The sequence below is a fragment of the Chrysochloris asiatica genome, unplaced genomic scaffold (genome assembly GCF_000296735.1).
Source record: "Chrysochloris asiatica unplaced genomic scaffold, ChrAsi1.0 scaffold00007, whole genome shotgun sequence".
Classification (NCBI taxonomy): domain Eukaryota; kingdom Metazoa; phylum Chordata; class Mammalia; order Afrosoricida; family Chrysochloridae; genus Chrysochloris; species Chrysochloris asiatica.
Genome location: NW_006408525.1, coordinates 20923526 through 20948273, shown reverse-complemented (window position 1 = coordinate 20948273; position 24748 = coordinate 20923526). Strand labels below are relative to the sequence as shown.

The window sequence follows — 24748 nt, the reverse complement described above, 5'->3', positions numbered from 1 at the left end:
ACACTGGACACTTAATCTTGACTCTGGTCCCTTTTGTCTGGGAATAGGAAGAGCAGTAAGGAACATTTGGGCCGGGAAGGTCATAGTCACAGAATTTGCTTCCCTTCAGACGCAAACTCACAAAATGTGGACAGTACCTAAGTGATAACTGAAATGGTAAAATTAAGGTCAAAGCCCTGGGAAGGGGAGACTCAGAACTGAGCCCTCTCAAGAGCCTGATGTGGGAGATGGGGTTAACAGCAGCACAGATGAATGCCATCTTTGAAGCTGGGCACGGCTGTTTCCAGCTCTATTGGTCAAGAGATTTGGTTGCTAACCAACATGCACAACACCCTTCTTTTCTGTGGGGGAGATTACACTTCTAGCAGGGAGCTGACCTGTAAATTTGTCCCCTTCCAGTTATTATTCTGGTAACCCCACAATTCACAAATTCGTCTGTTGTAGTGTTGCTTTGTCAGCCATGTCTGACATAGGAAGAACCTACGTGAAGCCCTGCTTCAGATTCTAAAATCCTATCACAGTGACTCTACCCAATCTTCATACTCTGGCAAACCTATGTGAGCCATTTTGTCTCATCTTCAGGAAGTCTTCTCAGTCTCCACCTTCCTTACTCAAGAGTTACTTCATGTTCCCAACTTCAAAGGGGACCACAGAGACCTTAGAGATCACTACATCCCATTCAGTGGTTTCCTACCAGGCCACTAATATTCTGGAACAGACCCAGCCTGACCTCAAATCGGTTGCAAATTCCCATGCTGTGCTCTAGCTGTGGAAAAACCCCAAACTGTGCTGGGCAACATTCCAGAGCAGTCCCGGCTCTGAAGCTCTGTTCTTGATGGTTCTTCAGACTGCCTAAGGGAGGCTCAAAGGTTAGATAGTGCCTCCTAGACACACCTCCTCTGAAAAGTCAGATTAGATGGCACTTCCAAAAAGACCCTGGAAAGGTATTTTCCTACCCTCAGAGTATGCCTCGGACTCCTGGTGTGGCACTCTAGGATAAGCACTAGACTGCGAACCACAGGTGGGTGGTTCAAACCTACCTACCAGCTGCTCCTCGGAAACCCTATACAGGGTCCCTATGAGTTGGAACCAACTCAATGGCACTTAACAACAACAACAGTGAATACCTTAGACAACTAATGCTTTCACAGCAGAAAGAAATGTGTCTCATCACCTCTCCACAAGTGCCTTCAGAACCACAGGAGGCAGGGAACACGCATCACTGGAAGGCAAGTGACATCACTGTCCCTTGTATAGGATGGGCTAGTTAGTATCTGTTCTTAAACCAAAAACTGTTTAATGTCTCAACTCCTTATGTAAGTCAAGTAAAGAAAGGGACTATCTGTAAGCAAAAAGAGAATTCATTAAATCCAAGGAAAACTTGGGATGCCAATGATCAAGACCTCTCAGCCAAGACCTAAGAATTGGAAGGTAAAGACTCAGTTTATCATGGTCTGTCTAAGCAGAGAGCTTTGGCCATTTGTGCAGCAGCTCCCACCACAAATGTCTAAGCTGAAGACAACCCAGGGGAATTTGGAGGTGGCCTTTTTTCATCCTCCTGCATCTTGCCCCTGTTTATGGGTGTCAACCACCTGATACTTTGGGGCAGGACAGAGTTAAAGTCCTGGAAAAAAGAATCAGAATAGTGGAATTAGCCCATATAACTTGACAACATCTAGGGACTTCTGATGTGGCACTGTAGGATAAACACAGGACTGCAAGGTCGATTTGAACTACAAGGTCAGTGGTTCAAACTCACTTGTCATTCCTCGGAAACCTTATACTGGGTTGGTATTGAGTCAGAACCGACTCGACGGCACTTAACAACACACAACGGACAATCTGGAGTCCTGGTGTGGTGCTATAGAATAAGGGTTGGACTGCTAATCACAAGGTCGGTGGTTCAAGCCCACCAGTCACTTCTAAGAAAGCCTGTATGGGTCGCTATGAGTTGGCATTTAACAATATGGACAATCCATCTAAATATATAAACTGGGCTAATAATGTGATGCTGTAGGATAAGCACTTGACTCCTAAGCATAAAGTCAGCAGTTCAAACTTACCAGCTGTTCCTCTGTCTATACAGGGCCACTATGAATTGGAATAGACTAGAAGGCACTTAACAACAACAATAATATAATAAATAAATGCTCATGGGTCTGTTTCATACAACTGGCTAGAGCCCATGAACAAAACCCTCCACAGTCAGAAGGTAATTCGAGAAACGAATTTCAAACAAACAAACACATAAAAACTAAAGATTTCTAAAAGATTATTTCTTGTATGTCAAAAAGTAGAGAAGAACTCATTCACTTACACAAATTCTGGTAGCTAGGGAAAATAGTATCAGTACATGAAAATGATAAAGGATAATTCAAGTACCGTCAAAGAGCATCAAGAGATACATAACATGTGGTTTGGAGTGAGAACAAGAGCTGGAAAAAATGGCAGTTCAGTGTCTGAACCTCTAACTTGGTGTGCTTAGCAGTGCGGTCCACCCTTCTTTGGGCCCTGTGGTTAATGGAAGGCTTTCACTGACTAGAAATGTGAAGTAGTATAATGAAATGTGCAAAGACCTGGAGTTAGAAAACCAAAAGGGAAGAATATGCTCAGCATTTCTCAGGCTGGAAGAACTGCAGAAAACACATAAGCCTCAAGCTGTAACACTTACTGATGGATTCCATAGGCGAAATACTGAATGAAGCAAGCGCCATCAAAGGGAGATGGAAAGAATACACAGTGTCACTGGGCCAAAAAGATCTGGTTGACGGTCAACAAGTTCAGGAGGTTCCATATGATCAGGAACCCGCAGTATTGAAGGACGAAGTAAAAGCTGCACTGAAGACATTAGCAAAAAACAAGGCTCCTGGAGTTGACGGAATACCAACTGAAATGGTTCAGCAAACTGATGCAGTACTGGAAGCACTTACTACACTATGTCAAGAAATCTGGAAGACACCTACCTGGCCAAGCTACTAGAAAAGATTCATATTTGTGCCTCAAGAAATGTGACCCAACAGAATATGGAAATTATTGAACAATATCATTCATATCACATACAAGTAAAGTTTTGCTGAAGATACTTAACAAACAATTATAGCAGTACATTGACAAGGATCTTTGAGAAATTCAAAACCAATTCAGGAGACGGCATGGAATTGGAGATAGCATCGGTAATGTCAGATGGATCTTGGCTAAAAGCAGAGCTCACCAGAAAGATGTTTACCTGATGTATTAACTTTATCTGTTTTTCTGGCTATGCAAAAGCATTCAACGATGTGAATCATAACAAAGTATGAATAATATTGTGAAGAATGGAAGTTCTGGAACATTTAATTATGCTTATGTGGAACCTGTACATAGACCAAGAGGCAGTCATTTGAACAGAACAAGGGGGTACTGCATGGTTTAAAATCAGGAAAGATGTGCTTCAGGGCTGCACCATACTTATTTATTGTGTGTTGAGCAAATAATCTGAGAAACTGTACTATACAAAAAAGAACATGGCATCAGGATTGCAGGAAGACTCACTGCTGTTTTGTGTGTGTGCCATCGAGTCAGTTCTGACTCATAGTGACCCTATCTCAGGTTTCTGAGGCTGTAAGTCTTTACGGGAACAGAAAGCCTCATCTTTCTCTCATGGAGCGGCTGGTGGATTAAAAAACTGACCTTGTACATAACAGCCCAACTCATAACTCAGTATTATACTATGGCTCCTGAGAAAGAACAACATGGAGTCAGGATTGCAGGAAGAGTCATTAACAACCTGTGATGCGCAGATAACACAACTTTGCTTGCTGAAAGTAAAGAGGACTTGAAGCATTTACTGATGAAGATCAAAGACTACAACCTTCAGTATGGATTACTCCTCAACATCAAGAAAACAAAAATCCTCAGAACTGGACCAATAGACAACATTACACTTAAAGAGAAAAAGATTGAAGCTGTTAAGTATTTACAGTTGATTTGGATCCATAATCAACACCCATGGAAGCAGCAGTCAAGAAATCAAATGACCCCATCCAAAAAAAAAAAAAAAAGCTAAAGAGGATAGAGAGAAACACTGTAAACTGATGATATATGGTGGGGATAATAATCAATGTAACGAAACAAGCTATATGAATGGTTGAATGTGAAGCTGATGATGTGCCCTGTAAACTTTCACTCAATGAAAAATAAAAACATTTAATTAAAAAAAAAGAAATCAAATGACGTACTGCATTGGGCAAATGTGCTGCAAAACACCTCTTTAAGAGGTGCCGCACTTTGCGGACTAAGGTGCGCCTGTTCCATGCCATGATATTTTCAGTTGCCTGATATACATGCAAAAACTGGGCAATAAATAAAGAAGACTGAAAAGAAATTGACGTTTTTGAATGATGGTGTTGGGGAAGAATACTGAATACACTATGGACTGCCCGAGAACAAATAAATCTGTCTTAGAAGAAGTACAGTCAGATTGCTGTACTTAGAAGGATGGCGAGACTCTGTCTGCTGTACTTTGGACATGTGATCAGGAGGGACCAAGCCCTGGAGGACATCATGCAAAAAAGAGGAAGACCCACAATGAGACGGCCTTACACAGTGACTCACACATAGCAATGACTGGGAGGACGGTGCAGGACTGGGCAGTGTTTCCTTGTATTGTACATAGGATTGCTATGAGTCAGAATCTACCAACAAGAAAAAATGAGCCATCCCTTTGTGTGTAAAGCTGTCACATCTGACCCACTTGGTAAGATGTGCTGCGTGAAACCATACAATCGTCCTCCTCCTCACAAGACAACCACCGACTGCTTCTCAGCAATTGAAAGGTGACTCATCCAGGTCCAGAGCCTTCCATCACTTTCTAAACTCAACTTCTTTTCTTCTCAAGTCTCTACTACATAAATGCCATTGCTCCAGCACAAAAGAGCCTTCCAAATTACATGTATTTTAAGAAATGATGAAGTGAAAAAGCACACTGAGAGTGATTCTTAGAATAAGGAAGTCCTTTTCCCTAGGAGGTACCTGGACATCCTGCGTATGCCCAGTGCCTTTCAGCAGACTGCTGCAACCCTGCTGATTCCTCTTCTGCTGGGTCAACAGGGACATGGTTGGGGCTCAGACACACAGCAATAGGCACCCACTAGTTCTCAGATTCTGATGCTGACCAGTAACAACAAATGGGAGTCCCCAGAGAGGTGCTCTACTATAATAGTAAAGGTGGTTATTGTTGAGTGCCACTGAGTCGGTTCCAACTCATAGAGACCCTGTGTAGGGGATCTGAAAAGCGGCTGGTAGGTTTGAACCACTGAACTTGTGGTTCAAACCAATCTTGCGGTCCAGTGATTATACTACAGCATCATGTTGTTATTGTTAAGTGCCACTGAATTGGTTCTGACTCATAGCGCCCTATATAGGGTTTCCGAGGAGTGGCTGGTTGAGTTTGAATCACTGACCTTGCAGTTCAAACCAACCTTGCGGTCCAGTGCTTATCCTACAGCGACAAACCAGGACTCCTATAGCACAATGTTGCTGTTGTTGTTAAGTGCCGTCGAGTCAATTCCGACCCATAGCAACCCTGTATAAGGTTTCCAAGGAGCAGCTGGTGAGCTTGAACCACCGACCTTGCAGTTCAAATGGCTTTGTAGTCTGGCGCATTAACCCACAGTGCCACACCAGGACTATAACTGGGTCCAAATCCTGCCTTTGCCCTAATGTGCTATTTGAAATCAGATGAGTCACTTAATGTTCTGTCTGTTAAATGGGGAGAATAAGAAATGATGTAATGATGAAATAGAAGACAATTTCCATTCTACAGCGCTCCTAATACAGTCAAATTAATCTACCACTTTTCTTTTTAAAATCTTTCCTTTGGGAATAATTTCAAACTTACAGATTAAAGAATAGAACAACACTGAACAACCATATAACCTCTACCCAGATTTGCTACTGTTAACACTGCCCCACTTGCTTCATCATTAGCTTTCTCTCCTGTGCCCTTTTCTCTCTCACACACACACTCCTATATTCCCATCCAAACACACCCACATATGCATACTCAAATGCACACATACTCACATTCAAATACACACACACACACACATACTCACATACTCTCCTTTGCTGGGTTTTTGTGAGGTGCTCTGTTTGAAAAGAACAGGGAAGTTTCCGAGTGTGGGAGATTCGAGGTGAAGAGAAAGCAAAGGGGATGCTGCTGCTTGGTGATGGTTCCACAGCTCAGCTCCCTTCTCCCCACCTACAATGCAAACAGTAAACACTCAGAAGTGTTCTGGTTTAAGGAAACACAAGGAGGAAGTGGGTTAAGTGATGTGATGTTGTGGGGATGGCAATCAATGACACGAAGCAAAAGGTGTATGAATTGTTGAATGGAAAACTGATCTTGCTCGATAAACCTTTGCTTAATTCACAATAAGAAGCTAAACTAAGAGAAAAAGTAAGGGGAATAAAAGTATTCTGATTTAGAGAGGTATACTGAGACATGGACAAGGAGCTCTGGTAGCGTAGTGGTTACGAATCGGGCTGCGAACCTTAAGGTCAGCGGTTCAAAACTACCAACCGCTCCGCGGGAGAAAGATGAGGCTTTCTACTCCCATAAAGATTTACACCCTTGGAAACCCTGTACAGGGTCGCTATGGGTCGGACCCGACTCGATGGCACTTAACATCAACAACAACAACTGAGACATGGACAGGGGTCAGAATAAAGTATTGTTACATTAGATTGTTGGTTTCCTGCTCACTGGCTCTTTTTCCTTTAAACAATAAAAACCACAAAAACAACAAAACATTTCTATGATCCGTGGAAATAGCTTTATTATACAGAATTCATTTATATAGTTGTTGAAATAGGACTTTATCTGATGAGGTTGGCAAGTAACTGGGAAAGCAAGGTTCCACAGAAGCATATGGTGATTATTACACATTAAAGGTATTCACTACAAAACTTGTGCTAGAGGTAAAGAGCTTCCCACAACACTCATATCAGGAGGCTTAGGTAACTTTATGAAGCAATTCTGCATGATACCAAGTCCCTAGACAGAGCTTTCTCCTGGCGTTCAAGACCCTGCTAGCCCTGTAGCTGGGCACATACCTGTCTCAGAAGGAGCTCAATGATATATCGCAATTATCCAGCTCCTAGCTCACACAAAGCTAGGAGATGGATATGATCCGGCAGACCATGTTGTCCAACAGGTCTCTGTCCTGCCACAAGCATGTATGTCTTAGGGGGCTTGCACCAGGGGTTCCCTACATTGAGCAGCAGGTTCACTAAGTTGTCATCATCAGAAAGCAATGCCACCTGTACCTAGCTTCCCTCCCCCTGCCAAAAAGAATGCACCACCCACATATATTCCCAGATGCTTTTCTGTCAGGTTCCACATAGTCACACATTATCAAGCCATACTTTCTTATAAGCGCTATCTTAGAGTGTCTCCTGACATGACTATGACCCACAGAGGCTGAAATACCCTCAAATCCTGTGCCTTATCTGTCCCTGCTTAACTGCTCATTCACATGGAAACTGCATATCTCAAATCAGTTGCGAACGTTCACAGAGACACCTCTATGCACACATATAAAAACCATCAGCTTCCAAGGATTGATATCACTGACTAGATCCTGGCAGAAGAACAGACTTCTTTGTAGCCTATTTGCCTATCCAAGCCTCTTTTGGTCAGTTTTTAACAACTAACATTTACTCCTTGAACACAGGTATATAAAGAGAGGCACAACTAAGGTTGTGCAGGCAACAGAGATGCCAGCCTAGCATGAACTACACAATGGCTTCCCCATACATAGATGGGAAGAACCCTGGACCAGGAGAAAATGGGTTTTGTTAGTCCCATAGTCTCAGGCAAGTTGGCTTCCTTTCTGGGCCTCGGTTTCCTTATCTGCAAAACCCAGTAAATGCCAGCCTCACTCGCAGGACTCTTTGAGAGTACCGCTGAGGAGCAATCGAGCACTTCACAAATGGAGCACGTAAGTTGAAACTAAAGCCACTGCTGGTGACTCGATTCCAACAGGACAGGACAGAGTAGAACTGGCCCATCTTACAGAAGCAGACTGCCATATCTTCTTCCCAGCTGAAACTCTATCTATCTTCTCAGGGTCCCTGAAAAACACAGGTGAGTGCAGGGGTCTTCCGGGGTTGGTAGTCATAGATGCTTTCTTTCAAAAGCAGCAGCTGCTTTAGTCTTCTCTGAGGAATCACCCAGGATTCCAGGTCTAATGAAGGGCCCAGGAAGGGTTCAGTGTTACAAACGTACAAATACCTCACAGAGCCCTGCTCTCCCCAGCCTACAAAATCCAGATGATGTAATATGGCGAGAGCCCTCTGGTTGCTTCCCCTCTGTCCTACCAAACGCTAGCCAGCCCTTCCCCCCTAGGCCGCAGCTTGTGTACCGTATCTGATGGGCATGAGTTAAAAAGACAACCCCCCAAACAGGAGAATGTGCAGCAGGTTTTCAGCCAGCCTGCAGCTGTGGGGCAGGGAGTGCACGCGTTATCTGCGGCAGTTCTGTCAGAGCCGTGTGGGCGATCAAACACGCACAGAGCAAGAAATCTCTGAAAGCAAAGGGAGTGTGTGTGGGGGGGGTGGTGGTTAGGGAGTGGGTAGAGGGGAGCAGAAGCTGCCCCTTCTTTTTCCTATAACATTTTTACTTAGTTCAAAGTTACACCCAGCCAGACAGGTTTACAAAACGGTCTGGCTCAAGCCCCCAGACCCGTGGCTGGCAATCTTTAAGGCAGGGGTGCATTGACTCTGTGGGTGACAGTGTAGGTGTCTAGGGCTTGGGGCATGTGATGAGCATCTCACTCCAGCATTTTCCCATCTGGTGGGAGGAGGAAGAGAAGCAACAGTACCTGGCATGCTGGCATGGACCTGGCTGGGGGGAGGGTAGCTTCCATCTGATCACATCTCTGAGGCCACTCTTGGACCAATAGCTAATTTTGCTCCCTTGCCTAGAGTCCTGGTGTGGTGTTGTAGGATCGGCACTGGACTGCTAACCACAAGGCTGATAGTTCAAACCCACCAGCCACTCCTTGGAAACTTCTTGAAAACAGGGGTCACTATGAGTCGGAACCAACGTTAATGGTACAACTATCTAGAAACGTCACCCTGGCGATGCAGTACAACATTTCTAGGACTTTGTTCAAGTCTACCTGTAGCGAAAGGACATCCAGCATTCACTTCTGAATTGAGAGCCAGGTAGTCTGATTGATTTAGAAACCAAATCTTAAACACTGGCTGTTTCCATGAATCAACCTGCTAATGGCCCAAGCTCACCTTCTGGCTTTATGTGTGTGGGGAAGAGAGCCTACAGACCTCGTGATGACATCCATGGAAATGCCACGTCGCTGCCACCAGCTGGGCTTCAAGCCCAATGGCCAGGATGAATAGGAGACCAGTGATTTAAAGTGAGAGAGAACACTAACACTCAGGGCTGCCTGGCAAGTGGCTGGACAGAGACATTATGGAGGAGTGGTACTCTAGAGTATATGGGGACCAGAAGTGGTAGAGACTATTACAAGTGAGCCCAAGAGAGGTGTGGCTCACTCTCCCCACCCCCGCTGCCTTCCCAGCAACTTAATCCAACAAGTATTTATTGAGCATGACACTCCCCATCTGCCCAGGCCCTCCCTCTGCAAAAACACTCAAATCTGTTCAAGCTGCAGGGTGAGTTCCATTGCACTTGAACTTGAAACATGAGGTGCCTACCTCTTAAAAAGGCAGGCACACCATTTCTAGGATTGGGCCAAGTGGACTAAAGAGGTCTGAGAAAGTTAAAGGAGTATGGTTGACCACATAAGACCATATCAATGTACCTTTTAAAAGGGAAAGGAGAGAAAGAGAACACACTGAATTCAACCTTAGGGAGAAAAATACACTAACCAACTAGAAAAAGAAAGCCTACTCAAACTCTTATCCCAGTAGCTGTCTAAATAGCCCCATCTATCACTGAATGAATGTTCCTTCAATGGCTCCACAAGTTTGAGCTCCTGTTTTCTTCAATGGTGCATGAATTTGCAGTTTACTTTGAAAGTGTACACTTAATCCTACCTGTCAGTGCCTCTGAGGGAAGCCCTAGTGGTGCAGTGGTTCAAGTACTTGGCTGCTAACCAAAGGCTGGCGGTTCCTTAGAGAACCCAGCAGCCGCTCCACAGGAGAAAGATGTGGCAGTCTGTGTCCGTGAACATGAAGGCCTTGGAAATCCCTTAGGGCAGTTCTACCCTGTCCTATATATAGGGTCTCTATGAGTCGGAATCAACTCAGGAGCAGTTGAGTTTGGTTTGGAATTGTGCCCCTGAAGGAGGTACAGATCTTCATTTAAGATCAGTCAGGGGGTCAAATGGTGGTGGGCCAGCCTGTCCCTGAACAACACAGTTCCTCTGGCAAAGACACACACAATATCCATAGGGTAGAAGCTCAGGGTTGGGGAAGAGGGGTCTCACACTTATAGCAACCCCCTAAGGAGCCACCATCCAGGCAGCCTTGAGAGAAAGTTTCCCAATGCCAGTCTGAGGGCCTGTTGCTTCAAATCCACCAGGGCCCTCAGAGGAGTTTTCTGGGCCTCCCTCTACCTCTACCCCTTTTATTAGGGAGCTGGAAGCATGAACTGCTATTTCACAGGCAGGGCTGGGTCAAAGGCGTTCCATCCACCCCCGGTGTCAGCTGTCTGGAGCTCGTGAGCAAACCCCAAACCTGTGTGTCTGAGCAGGGCAGGGTAAGTGTCTGTACATGGCCCAGACTCCAGCTCCAGGTTGCCCAGGGGTTGGAGTTAAGTTTTCCTATTATGAAATACTCAGGTAGCATTCTTTCAAGTTTGTTAAAGCGCCCTTGATCGGCTGTGACACTCCCACACAGTGAAAGTCAACTGAGGCTGATTCCGGCCTGAGGATAAACATTTAAATGACTCTAAAGCTGGGCATTCAGCTTGGTAGTGATCTTGAGTTAAAGTGTGAAGCAGAAAGCAAAGTGCCAGGAAAAGATTTAAAAAGCAGGAGGTTCCATAGGGACCACGAGCTGGAGCCCTGAGAACCTGTAAGAGCCAACTGTAAGAGAACCTCCCATCATACAGCTGTTCCTAAGAACAACAGCTCCTTCACAAGCTCCACACTAAGGGAAAGGAACTGGAGCACAGATAATTTATAAACTACAAATATAATCTGAAACTCTTGTACAAGTATCTGAAACTAGGATTCGTTTTTGATCTAACAATGTGAACGCCACTTGCCGTAGAGTCCATCCCGACTCATGGTGGCCCTGGGTTGGTCAGTGTAACTGCATTCCATAGGGGTTTCAGTGGCCGCCAGGTCTTTCTTCCAAGGTGCCTCTGGATTGGATCAACCTTTTGCTAGCAGCCAAGTGCATTAACAATTCATACTACCCAGGGACTCTAGCAATGCGAACAGATTTGGCTAATGTTCATTGAATTCATTGAATTCATAACCTTGCAACCCTCTCTGAACATTCGACTCAATGAGAGATGAAAAACGGGACAGATTTCCCATTCACCCCATCTCTGTTTCCAGGGCGGGCGGGTACCAACAATCTCAGAGGGAGATACAACTTATTAGCCCACAAAGAGACTGTCTGCTCTCATAGAACTAACTTGCTGGTTGGCACCCACCTTCATTGGAAAATTTAAGATTTTCCCTTTCAGCCCCTTAAAGGGCTCAAACTGCTTGTGGAATAAGAGTAAGCACAGATGTTGTTGTTGTTGAGTCTGTTCTGACAGTGCAGCTTGGTGGGTTTGAACTGCCAACCTTGTGGTGGGCAGTTCAGTGCTGATCTTACAGTACCACATGAGGAGTCAAGTCTAGTCAAACCCTTGCCATTATTTGGCATATATGGTAGTGTCCATCAGATCTTTAACTGCCCCAGAACATGGCCCACTCTGACTCCTTAGCCAGAGCCTTTATATGAGAGTTGTAAGAATCTGGAGGTCACTCTATTCCCAACAGTTCAACAAAGATGAAGGACTAGTGTGGCCCCGATGCCCAGCAAACCATTCAGTATCCACTAGCACAGAGGTCTCTAGCTAATGAAGCCCGTCAACTACCCTTGTTGTTGTTAAGTGCCATCGAGTTGGTTCCAACCCATAGGGACCCTATATAGGGTTTCCGAGCAGCTGGTGATCTTGAACCACCGACCTTGCAGTTCAAACGGCTTTGCAGTCTGGTGCATTAACCCACAGCGCCACACCAGGACTCCGAACTACCCTTGACAACACTCAAATTGCCTGATAACCATGCGAGTTTTACAAACCTGTCTCAAATCTTTTAGAGCACTACATCTGGAACCCGAAAGAATGAGGTCTTCTTGCCACCATACTCTACTGTTGTTTGCTGACATTTTCCACTGACCTCCAATGGTTTTAAATCTCCCTGTTGAAGGACTTCCTATACTATGTAATACTTAGCCACCCAAAATATTGAAGAACAGGGACCCACATTCCTTTAGGTATCAAAGAGATAAAATAGGCAGTGAAACCTCTCCCCTTTCACGGGTGTCATTACTGGTGAACATTTAAGAGTCCGATACTTCCACGGTGCATTTTGCCAACCACATGCCTGATGGCAGAAAAGTTGTCAAAAACAAGTTAGGTTCACAATGTCAGGCTGGGAAGTGCCTTGTTATTAATGCTCCTAAACAGAACTATGTCAATCATAAGTTTTGAAGTACAATTGTAACTCTTAAAGGATTTTAACTGTACCCCCAAACCACATTATAGCAAGGCAGCTCTTTAGCAGAGACAGGTCAGACATTTTCTCCTCTCAGACTTGGTTCTGGCACCAGGAGCCAGAAGGACAATGGCTTGGATGGGCGGGGCTTTCTCTTACGGTATCTAATATGTGGTTCCAACTGTATTTAAACACTCATCCCTAAGGACAGAGTTTTTAAGGCATTGCAAGGAGAGGAACTTAATAATTACCAATAGCAATGTATTAACAACACTGTCTTATATTCACTCAAATGGCATCCTGGGGAACCTAATCAACACTTACCATTAACTATCATGGTATGGCAGTATAAGGAGCCCTGGTATGCCCTGTAGGATAAGCACTGGACTGGTAGCCACAAGGTTGGCAGTTCAAACCCACCAGCTGCTCTTGGAAACCCTATACAGGGATGCTATGAACAGAACTGATTCCATAGCACACAACAATAACCCCTTCTACGAGAAGCACTAGTGGTGCAGTGAATAAAGTGCTGGACTGCTAATAGCAGTTCAAAACCAAGGTTGGCAGTGCAAGAGCTTCTGGGAAGAAGATGAAGCTGTCGGCTCCCATAAAAACTGACAGTCTCAGAAATTCTAGACAGCAGGTCTACTCTGCCCTATGGAGTAGCTATGAGTTGGCATCCACTGGATGGTGGCAGGTTGGGTTGGAATTTCAGTACCCTCCCTGTGTCCCTGTGGGGTAGTCAGTACTTTGGGGCAACCACAACTACTTCAGCTCCCAGAGATTTGTACAGAAAAATAAAAGGTACTAAGGGAACAAGGAAAATCCAAAACAAGATCTAAAACAGCACAAAAAAGGAGGAAGAGCTAATTTACCTAACAGTTAAATTTTTATGTAAATCCAAATTAGTTAACATCCACTGAGCACATGTTACTTGACAATGGTGGAGGTGGGGTGGGGAGGAGAGCCTGGGTTCACACCTGCTGATCTTCTACAAATATTGAGACGTACTGAAAGCAGATGGCCCCTTTCCCCCTAATGGTTAAGTGGTCCATAGTTTTCTTGATCTCAGTAGGATTTCAGGAGGATAAGCACATATAACACATATTTGATCTTTATATTGAAATGATGATCTGGTACATTGCTTAAGACAAGGGTGGTGGGTGGTGGTGACACTGTGCTGTGGAGTTGATTCTGACTTAGAGTAACCCTGAATAGAGTTTCCATGGCTGTAAATCTTTGCGGGAGCAGAAAACTTCATCTTTCTCCCTAAGAGCAGCTTGTAGGTTCAAACTGCTGACCTTGTGGAGCTACCAGAACTCCTTCAGTAAAGTGTCAAAGTTAATATTTTAGATTTTGTGGGTCATACAATTTTTATCACAGCTACTCACTCTGCAATTGTAGCATGAAAACAGCTGCAGAAAATACCAAAATGAAGGCATATGACTGTGCTTCATTAAACTTTATTTATAAAACCAGGCAGAAGACTAGATTAGGCCTGTAAGCCTTAAATGCCAACCTATGGCTTAAGAAGGCCCTGGTGAACATTGTTGTTAAGTGCTGTTGAGTTGACTCCAACCCATTGCGACCCTGTATAGGGTTTCCAAGGAGAAACTGGTGAGCTTGAACCACCGACCTTGTGGTTCACACGACTTTGCAGTCTGATGAATTAGCCCACAGCGCCACACCAGGATTGTTGTTGTTGCTAAGTGTCGTGGAGTCAGTTCCAACCCATAGCAACCCTGAACAGGGTTTCTGAGACTGTAAATCTTTACAGGAGCAGAAAGCCTCATCTTTCTCCCACAGAGCAGCTGGTAGTTTAGAACTGCTGACCTTGTGGTTTGCAGCCCAATTCGTAACCACTAGGCTAACAGAGCTCCTTAAATTATAGCTCCTTAAATCAGCAAGTATGAAAACAGCATATGGCTGGCCAGTGGGACTGGTCCATTGGAGAAATAATTTGCAAAACAAATGTCACCTCATTCAAGAGAAAGGAGTCCTGATTACACAACAGATAAGTACTCACTGCTACCTGAAAGGTCGTTGTTCAAATCCACCCAGTGGCTCTGTGAGAGAAAGGCTTGACAATGTGCTCCCACAAAGATTATAGTCTAGGCTTATGTACAAACAAAAATCTCATGGGATTTGATTTCTTGGCTTGCAAGTTTAGGGTCATAGTTTCATGGGACATCACAGTTAATTGGCCTACTAATATGTTTACTGCCTCTGTTCTACCTCCTACTTTGTTATGTAATGTCCTGGGGATCTTCCAAAGGGCCACCCAAGGCACAACAGGTGGTCTCTATTTGTTTAGAGCAACAGAGGAAGAAGGAAGAGTCAGGAATAGTAGGAGGATATGGGCTGTATGACTAATTGCCTCTACGAACAACTACCTCCTTTGCCAATAGACCAGAAGAACTAGATGGTGCCCAACTCCCGTTCCTGAACATTTTGATAGAAGTTTCTATAGAAGAATCTTGATCAAAAGGAGGAAATGCAGAAGAGAAACTCAAATTCTCATGGACTCCAGACTTACTGGAGCCATGAAGTTTGGATGAACTCTTGAAAATATTGCCCTGAGATAATCTTTAAACCTAAAACCAAAAATATCCCCTAAAGTCTTCTTAAAAACAAATAATAGTAAATAGTAAATAACTAGTAAATATGTCTGCCTTAAGAATTATGCTCTTTTAAGAACTAGGTATCTATATATCAAATGAACAACAGCAACTCGAAAGCTTAGATAGGAAGCTTAGAGGACTGTGAATCTGTGTTAACAGGGGACGAAAAGTTCTGAAAAGAAGGATGAGAATGGTTGCACAAGTCAAAGAATGTAATCAATGCCACTAAAGAGCACATGTAGAAATGGTTGAATTGGTGTCTGTTTCGCTGTGTATATTCTCAATACAATAAAAAGTATTTTAGCAGAGAAAATCCTATAGGATAGTTATAATCTGTCAGGTGGGTTGCTCTGAGTTTGATTGACTAGATGGCACATAACAACAACATATTCTACGGATATGGAAACAGGATAGGAAAGAGTGGGACCCAGAGTAGTTCACCTCCTACTGTCCCATTTCGTTTATCATCTATCTGTACTCCTGGAGTACATAAAAGTTAGCAGCCACCGACTGACACAAAACACAGGAGAGAATTTAAGGGGGAAATGCAGTAACAAATTTATTCTAGGTTTCTATTACCCACTAGAGTCCTCGTGTGGATAAGCACTGGACTGCTAACCACAAGTTCTGTGGTTCAAACCCACCAGACACTCCTCAGAAACCCTATACAGGGTGACTATAAGTAGGAACCAACTCAAAGACACTTAAAAACATTTCCATTAGTGGCTCTTTGTTTGATTTGAGTTGACCTTCATTTTTCTCTCCACATTTCCCTCATCCTTATGCCAGGACCATAAAAATGAAGCCATTCCTTCTGGATGAATGACCACAGAAGGTAAATCCCACTCTTCATGTCATCCCCTTTTGACAAGGTTTAACATATCTTGTCAAGTACCCAGCAGGGTGTGTGGCAGGGAGATAACTGCCCAGCCCTGCAAGGTCGGTCCATCACTCTGAGAAGGGAAACAGTGACAGTGACGACACTGCATTGTTCCTGAAACGCAGGCCCAGCTCACATGCCTTTTTGAACAGTTGGGTTTCAGAGCCCAGTTTAGAAAGCTCATTTTAAAAGATGAGGGAATACAAGTGCAAGGGAGGCCTTGAAATTCTGAAACCTGCAGACCAATCTGGGTTTGCTCTTTGAAGCCTGAAAAGGCAATGGGCTCTGGCCAACAGTGCTCTCATCTCGGCTACGGGGAGGGAATAACAACAATATAAGCAGCAGCAAATACTTTTATAGCACCTTCCATGTGCCAGGCACTGCTCTAAGTACTTAAAATCTATGAATTCATCTGATTCTTATGATACATGGGCATTATTATCCATAGTTTACAGATGAGGAAACTGAGGCACAGAAGAAACTTCCTCAAGGCCCATAGCTAGCAAATGGCAGAATCCTGGATTTGAAACTCAGGTATTCTGGCTTTCAATGCTATGCTATTTAAGGTTTTATGACTGCAGAGGTTTTCCCTGCCCTTCTTCTCAAGGCCAAGAAATGGAAATAGTCTTGTAGAAAGTGTTAACAACGTGCTCCCAAACTAAAGGTCAGGTTGTTGTTGTTATTAAGTGCTGTCAAGTCAGCTCCAACTCACAGCAACCCTGTAGAGTGTTTCTGAGGAACAGCTGGTGAGTTTGAACCACCGACCTTGGGGTTCAAATTGACCCTGCGGTCCAGTGTATTAACCCACAGTGCCATACCAAAGCAGGTACATTCCCCTAATGTCCAGCCACAAAGAAATGCATAGGTCCCAGCTAGTGTGTGTGTGTATGTTTTTTTTTACCTTTCTCCTCTCTTGCTTTGCTGAAAATCTATAGCTAATCTACCAGGCAGGTGTCATTATTAATTCCTCTGGGATAGTAAAAGGTAGCAAAAGGATCTATCAGCCCAATCCGTAACAGTCTACCCAACTTGCTCTAAAACACCTGTCAAGTTAGGCAGCGACCTGACTTCCTATGTTTTTACCAGTATCTCAGAGCACCAAGCCCTGAGTAAACAGAGCAGACACCCACACCTGTACTGTACATCCTCTCTAGCACCCACCAATGTTTATCTGCCCTTTTAACATTACTGCAGTAGTGGTGTAACTGTACTGAACTGCTAACCATGAGGCTGGCAGTTCAAACCCACCAGCGGCTCTCGGTCACTCTGTACAGGGTCGCTGGGAGTCAGAACCGACTCTATGGCAAACAATGACAACAACAATACAGTAGTTCGGTAGTAAACAACAACAAAAGGCTCTTAAAATAAGGTTGCTAGTAGAGCCATTTATTTTTGCTAAGAGATTTCCAGAGTTCTGGTGTGGTGCTGTGGGTTAATGTGCTGGACTGAAAAGTCAGTTTGAACGGCACTGTCAGCGGTTCAAGCTCACCGGCTGTTCCTCGGAAACCCTACACAGTGCAGCTATGGGTTGGAACCAACTCAACAGTACTTAACAACAATAGATCTCCAGGCAGGTTTTCGGAATTTCTACTAAAAGTAACTGAGGTGCTGGTGCTCTGGTGTTCCACTAATTCCCTGGGCTCCAAGGAAGCCCAAACAAAACCAACAGGTTTGTAGTCTTGTGATTTGTTTTACAACTCCTGATAGGCAGTTGTCTGGGCATTGTCTTGCTCTACCCCGCCAGATTCTACACATACTTGAACTACTTGGTCACCATCTTGCTACCAGATTTGACCAAGTTCCTGTGTTCATAAAATGTAATGCTAACATTTGCAGTGAGGACAAGGGAATTGAGACTTTCCACCTTAGAGACCCTCAAAATCCCATTCCTACCTAGCAAGGCTAACTGTAAGCAACTCTCTTATCAGGAGGGGGATGTGCAACCAAGCTTCGGAATCAAAACATCTCGAGAGATTCTGGCTCAGACAATGCCATTAGTCGTTAGATGGCAGGGACCACGACTTTTGTACATGTGGGACTGACTGTGAGGCTTTGCAAGGGTGCAGTGATCTTTTCACATCTGGTGTGAATCAAATGCAAGCCTCACTTTCAACTTACTGCCAACCTCCTCATGCAAGTAGGTTTCTTTTCCCCTTCCAAACTGCCTGCATTTGTGGGACTGGTCACAGCTTTGAGTGTGAACACAAGGTTAAGCTTGCTCCTCCCCCTCGTTTCCCCACACCCACCACATCAAGCTGCTATTAGACGTTTAAGGGCTGTTCAGAAAGTGGGGTATTTGTCATAGTGTACTGATTGTCGTCCTCACCCCACTGCCACGTTGGCTGGCAATGCCCAACACAACCTTAGTCGGGGGAAGAGGAAAAGGCAGGGAGTGAGGACAAACTAGGTGATGGTGGGGGGAAGTAAGCCGCCCAGGTCCTAAACACTCTCTCACACACGGGATGGTTGGAATAAGACAGCATATTAAGCAGGTCAACGATCTGGGCACATACAACTTCTGGGCCACACAGAGAGGAATGTGGGGAATCCGCAGCGGAGCGTTTTTAGGCAGTCAAAGCCGTTAAACTTATTCCAACGGCTTGGAGAAAATCAGCTCCAGGAGGTGGCAGAAGGGGAAGCGCACGTGAAGCCTTGGGGAAAGAAACTCCACGACTGTCGAGAGGGATGCTGGGGCCAAACTCAAGTTGGAGATGTAACACATGGCTCCACAAGGCGTTCCTCCATGCCCCTCCCCCGCCCCGTGCAGGAGTCCAGCGCCCACCCGCACCTGGCTTCCAAGGCCAGCCTTCACCGCAGAAGGCCCCCCATCACTCGCCAATCCCCCCTCACATCTTGCTCCCACCCCTCGCATCTTCTCGCCCCCACACAACACATCTGCCCACTTTTCGGTTACGCCCCCCAAATCAGATACGCATCAACTAGGTTCCTCGCCTCACCTCTCGGCCTTGACTGAGTCCGGGCGGTGCACCCCACGTTCACTGCTCCTCTCGCTTCCTCCACCCTCGCAGACTTTGCGCCCCCTTCGCAACACTTATACTTACTACCCCCGCACTCATTCTCTCGACTTTGCGCTCCCCCCCAACAGCTCCTCCCCCGGCACCCGCTCCAGGCCCGGCTCACCTGCGCGGCCACCCCCGTCCCGGCGCTGGTGCGGCTGTTGCAGCTGGAAGGGGACCGTGGCCCTGAGTGGCTGCAGCCCAGCCCGGGGGGAGCCGGCGGGAGCTGGGGGAGAACAGCCCCGCCGGAGCCCCCCGGCCCCTCCTCGCCCTGGCCCCCAGGCACCTCCGCCTCTGCCGCCCGCTGGGGCCCCCGCCATCGCCCGCCCGACAGCCCGCCCGCCTCGGCCCCACAGCGAACCACACACAGCCCCCCGGCCCCTGTGGCCGCTGCTTATCTGCCTTACGGGGCGGAGACCGGCCATCTCAGTCTAGAGCACTCATTGGCTTAAGGAGACTCCAGAACTCCCTCCCAGCCAATCAGCGGCTAACCTTTTCTTTTTACAAGGATAATTGGCCGATGGGCGTAGCGATCGACCCCTCTCACCCCCCCCAAGACTCCACCCCATCCCAACCCCTGCCTTCTTCCCGACTTCCAAGGGGCCACTGATTCGTCTGTCCGGAAGAGGGCAGGTTCTCCAGAACCGCCAATGACAAGACACAGAAAAGGGGAGCGTCACACCCAGCCCCAGGTAGTATGCAAATATTCACGTGACATTAGACTGCGTGGGGGGCGGGGCGGGGTGTTGGTTGGAATTAGGAACTGGTGAAATCATTATGGGGGCTGGGGATGTGTGTCAAACTTTCAGTACTTGCGTGCTGACAGCACAGAGCAAGCATTAACTTCAGAAAGCATTGTATTGTTTTAATCTGAAAAGATTAGTTTTGAATCCTCATAGGATCTCAGTGCGGCTTGCAACAAACTAAGATTCTACAAATTAATACAAGTTTGCATATATTTGCATGCGGTTTGCATAACATTCGTGCACCAAATGGCTCCCGTGCTCTTGTAACACCTACGTTTGTCCTTCTCCACGTTTCTAAGTCCCTACTTGGTATTGGGCCAACCAGAAAAAGACAGCTGCTAGCCTGCAAATTAAATTGGGACTCTGAAATGGAGCAGGGAATTTCCCTTCAGAGTCTTGCATTCCAAGTTTCTAGTTCAACAAAATGGAAGGAGCAAAGTGACTGAAGAACCTGCCCAAGTTTGTACAGTGACTCCATTAGTAAATCCAGGTCTTCCCAATTCAGTGCTCTCTGTCCTGTAAGCCAAATAGACACAGATTTTCACAACACATATAGTTGTGAAAATCGCATGCTTTAATATATATATGAAGGCATCTGAGTAACGAAAACTGCATTTAAGGTGTTATTAGAAATTATTATGCTTGGTATTTATCAAGAGTTTTGTTCTATATATGGAAAGAGCAAAAGCAATCATTCTTGGATTGCCTGCATTAAGGGGCCACTCAAATAACTGGATAATTTCCTCCAGATTTATATTTAGCTATGGATTCTATTTTTGATCTTGCTACAGATTTATCTTCTATTTCTGTTTTTGCCTAGTCTAACGTTAATATGAAGGTATACCCTGAAGACATACTAACTAATCAGAGAAGGAGGTATCTGGGAGCATGTTGTAAGGAAAAGAGCAGTCATGCTGGGATTAAATATTGAAACCAGATCATTCACAAAGTGGAAATTCAAGAGTTGACTGGATATTACAAACAGCCTACATATACAGAACAAAGTGAGGCAGTGGAACCTCCTAGAGAAACCTCCTATTCCTTGTAAACAGTGCACATTGCACATTTGAAGGACTGAATTCAAGATCTTACCATTGAAATCTCTTTAAATTGTCTGATAAAATGCTAGACTCCTTTCCCATGAAGGGGACAATACCAAAGGCAGATAGGGATAAAACTGATGAACTGATAAAATCTTAAAGTCTCTATAAACTCAGTTTTCTCTCTCATACACACATACACACATATGGGTAGGTCCAAAATTATTGCTATAAAATCACAGAAACCTTTATAAAACAAAAATACCAAAATGGGAAGCTATTGTTTCTCAACATATCCTCCATCTAAGTCTATACACTTCTGAAGGTAGTGTTTCCATCTCTCTAACCTTTCCCAGAAGAATTCTGCAATCTTAGATTTATAGCATGTCAGCACAGCATCTTTGACATCCTCAAATCATATTCTTTTTCAATAGTGAGTTTGGAGAATAAAAAAATGTCTGAAGGGGCAAGATCAGAGCTGGGGGGCGGGGGGCAGGCGTAAAGTAAGCTTTCCCAGTGAAATTATCCTGGGACAGCCCTTGTTACCATTAAAGAATGAGCAGGTGCATTGTTGTGATGGGAAAAAAAAATTCCTTGTCACAATTTTTTCTGGCCTTTTTCTCACCAAAGCAGTTTTCTGTTTTCTTAAAGCATTTTTCTAATAAACCCAGTGATTGTCCTGTATTCTTTTGAGAAAAATTATCAAGAATTCTCCTTTGGAGTCCCAATAACTGTCTCTGTAACCTTCTGAGTTTTCTGTCTTGCATTTAACTGATCCAGCAGATCCCCTCAGAAGCTATTGTTTTGACTGGATCTTTTTTTAAAAAAACATCCTGATGGAGTTCTGGTGTGGCGCTGTGGGTTAATGTGCCAGATTGCAAAATCTTTTGAACTGCAAGGTCGGTGGTTCAAGCTCACCAGCTGCTCCTCGGAAACCCTATATAGGGTCGCTATGGGTCTGAACCGACTTGAAGGCACTTCACAACAGTGAAACTAGGAGTCCTGGTGTGGCACTGTGGGTTAATGTGCCAGACTGCAAAGCTGTTTGAATTACAAGTTCAGCGTCTCAAGCTCACCAACTATTCCTTGAAAACCCTATACAGGGTCGCTATGGGTCTAAACAGACTCGATGGCACTTCATAACAACAATGAAACTAAGGAGTCCTTATGTGGCGCTGAAGGTTAATGTGCTAGAATGTAGAGTTGGTTTGAACTGCAGGGTCAGCAGTTCAAGCGCACCAGCCGCTACTATAAAGAGTTGTTATGCGTCAGAACTAACTCAACAGAACTTAACAACAATGAGACTAAGACAAGTGTGTAACTGAGAGAACTTGTCTTCAGTCATCCAATGATCGTAGAAATATGTTTAAATGCATTTTGCTTGGAATAAACCTGGGCATGTATGAATTAGAACTCTATTAACAATACTTTTTTATTTACCTTCGTTTACAATCACTTACACTTACTACAGGACAATCATAGGGGATTATTATGAAGAAATTTTAAGAAAATGGAGACTAGCAATAAGGAGAAAAAGGCCAGGAAAGTTGCCCTGAGGAATTTTTTTCCATCAGGATATGCATAGGCTCATTCTTCAAGAGTAGCAAGGGCTGTCCTAGGGGAATTTCACTGAAAAACCTACAACAACAATATATCCCACAGCCCTGATTTTGCTACTTCAGACTTCTTTTGTTCCCCAAACTCGAAGACCATTTAAAAGGAACATGCTGTGAGTGGCTTGTGTTAAGATGGTATAAATCTAAGAATGCAGAATTCCTTGGGGAAGGTTTAAAGAGATGGAAACACTACCTTCATGAGTTTACAAATCTATATGGAGGATATGTTGAGAAGCAATAAGTTTACATTTTTATTTTTTAATAAAGATTTCTATGGTTTTTTAGCAGTGCTTTTTTTATTTGTCCTCCTGTGTATGTGTGTGTGTTTGTGTGCATCTCTCTCTACATACGGGAATTTCAATAAGTTCATGAAGAAATTCCATTATCTTTTCATTTCATTTTTCCACCAACTTTCTCATATATATATTGCATTTATATTGTTCTTCCATTTCAACTAACTCAATGCCTTCATATACTTTTCTTTAAAAATCCTCATGACAATCTAGAAGAGGAAAAGCATGGATTTTCACCATAGTGCAGGCTGGGAAACTGAGGCCCAAAGAAGTGAATACTTTTGATTCCTAGCTCAGATCTCTGTCCAATTTTTGAATCACCATACCTCACATTTTCATTAATAAAATCTGTAATGGTGGCAGCACCGCCATTTACTGAGCACATTCTTCACGTCAGAACAAGTTAAGCACTAGTGTATATTATCTCATTTAATGCACATGATCACACTTGAGGTGGGGATTATCTCCTCTTCATTGAGGCTTCAGAGAGAAGTGCCCAAGGTTGCCCAAACAACTTGTCTCCAGAGCCCAAACTCCTAATCTCTATGCTTGCAATACTTTATTATGAACACAGAAGGATTACTACTTATAATTCACTTAAGAGTCCTCAAAGATGCATATCTGGCTGAGATGTTAAAATTATCACTTGATTAGTGCTTTACTTTGGCACTTTCACATATATCATCACATTTAATTCTCACAATATGAATGTACGGCAGACATTATTGTCCCATTTTACAGATGGTGAAGTCACAGAGGCTAGATGACTTTCTCAAGATGATCCAATGATTAAACAGAAACCCAGGACTTACATCCTAGGTATTTTGACTTAGGATTCAAGTGCTTTCCCAACCAACACTCAACTTTTGGCTGAGGGCAAAAAGATGTGCCAGCTGGTCCCTAAAGTCTACACTAGGCTGACAACATACACTATTTTCTAAAATGTAAATTCTCAGGCAGCCTTTGGAGATGATGAATGGCTTTTATTGCTTGAGCCATACAGTATTGTTAAGAGGTAAAAGCCCCGAGATGAGGGATCTTCAAGCACTTTGGCTTCAACAATCCGTGCTAGACTCACCCCTGCCCTAACAACCTCACAGGATAGTTCTAAAGATAAAATGAAATCGCTGGTACAGATGCACTCATTTCTTGGAGAAAAGGGTAATGTGGGTGCTCCCAGTGACATGGAGTTTAAACCTTCTGCTCCAAAGTCAAGGTATCCGGAATTGAGGCCCTGGGGAGTGGAAGAAGAGCCAAGCGAGGTGGCACCACTAAGTAACGGGATCTTCTGAATCCAGAGAGTCATGGTCTTTCCTGATAAATAAGTTGTTGGCAAAAGGCACTAAAGTTGGCCCTAGCTGTGGGAGGAAGAAAGTAGGCATACAGGGGAGAACCCGGTCCTCTCCTTACCAGGTATCACACCCAACCAGCTGTCTCTTATTCCCTTCTCTATCACTGATAGCTTCTCTACCATAGGCATGATGGGAGGATAAGGACCTCATGTGAAGATCAACCCCTGTCTGTTTCCGCCAATGAAAGAAGCCATGGCTTTGAAGGAGGTTGTGTGCTGCTAAGGGAGATGCCTTGTACTGCAAAGCATCCTTATGTTGCAAGGAAATCTTTGTCACTGTCCCCACTGTCATTCTGTCACCATCACTGTCATTAATTCACTGATCACAAATTTACTGACATGATCACTACATGCCAGACACTGAACTAGGTACTAGGGAATGACAATAATGTTCAGAGAGACATGGTCCTCACAGACTAGCAGGTCTTGGAATCAATAAGGCACTGGGCTCGATGCTATTCTGATTGGGAGACATGAGCTGCTTCCTGTTTGCAGGGA

At 44.5% G+C, this 24748-nt stretch overlaps 1 protein-coding gene across 1 annotated transcript in view; it reads right to left on the bottom strand.

Moving 5' to 3' along the window:
* FAM117A (family with sequence similarity 117, member A) overlaps positions 1 to 19524 on the bottom strand; it is a 60929-nt gene extending 41405 nt beyond the window's left edge. The window contains exon 1 of the mRNA XM_006832481.1: positions 19329 to 19524. Coding sequence (XP_006832544.1) covers positions 19329 to 19524 — 196 coding nt within the window. The remainder of the gene's footprint in view (positions 1 to 19328) is intronic.
* Positions 19525 to 24748: the final 5224 nt, after the last annotated feature.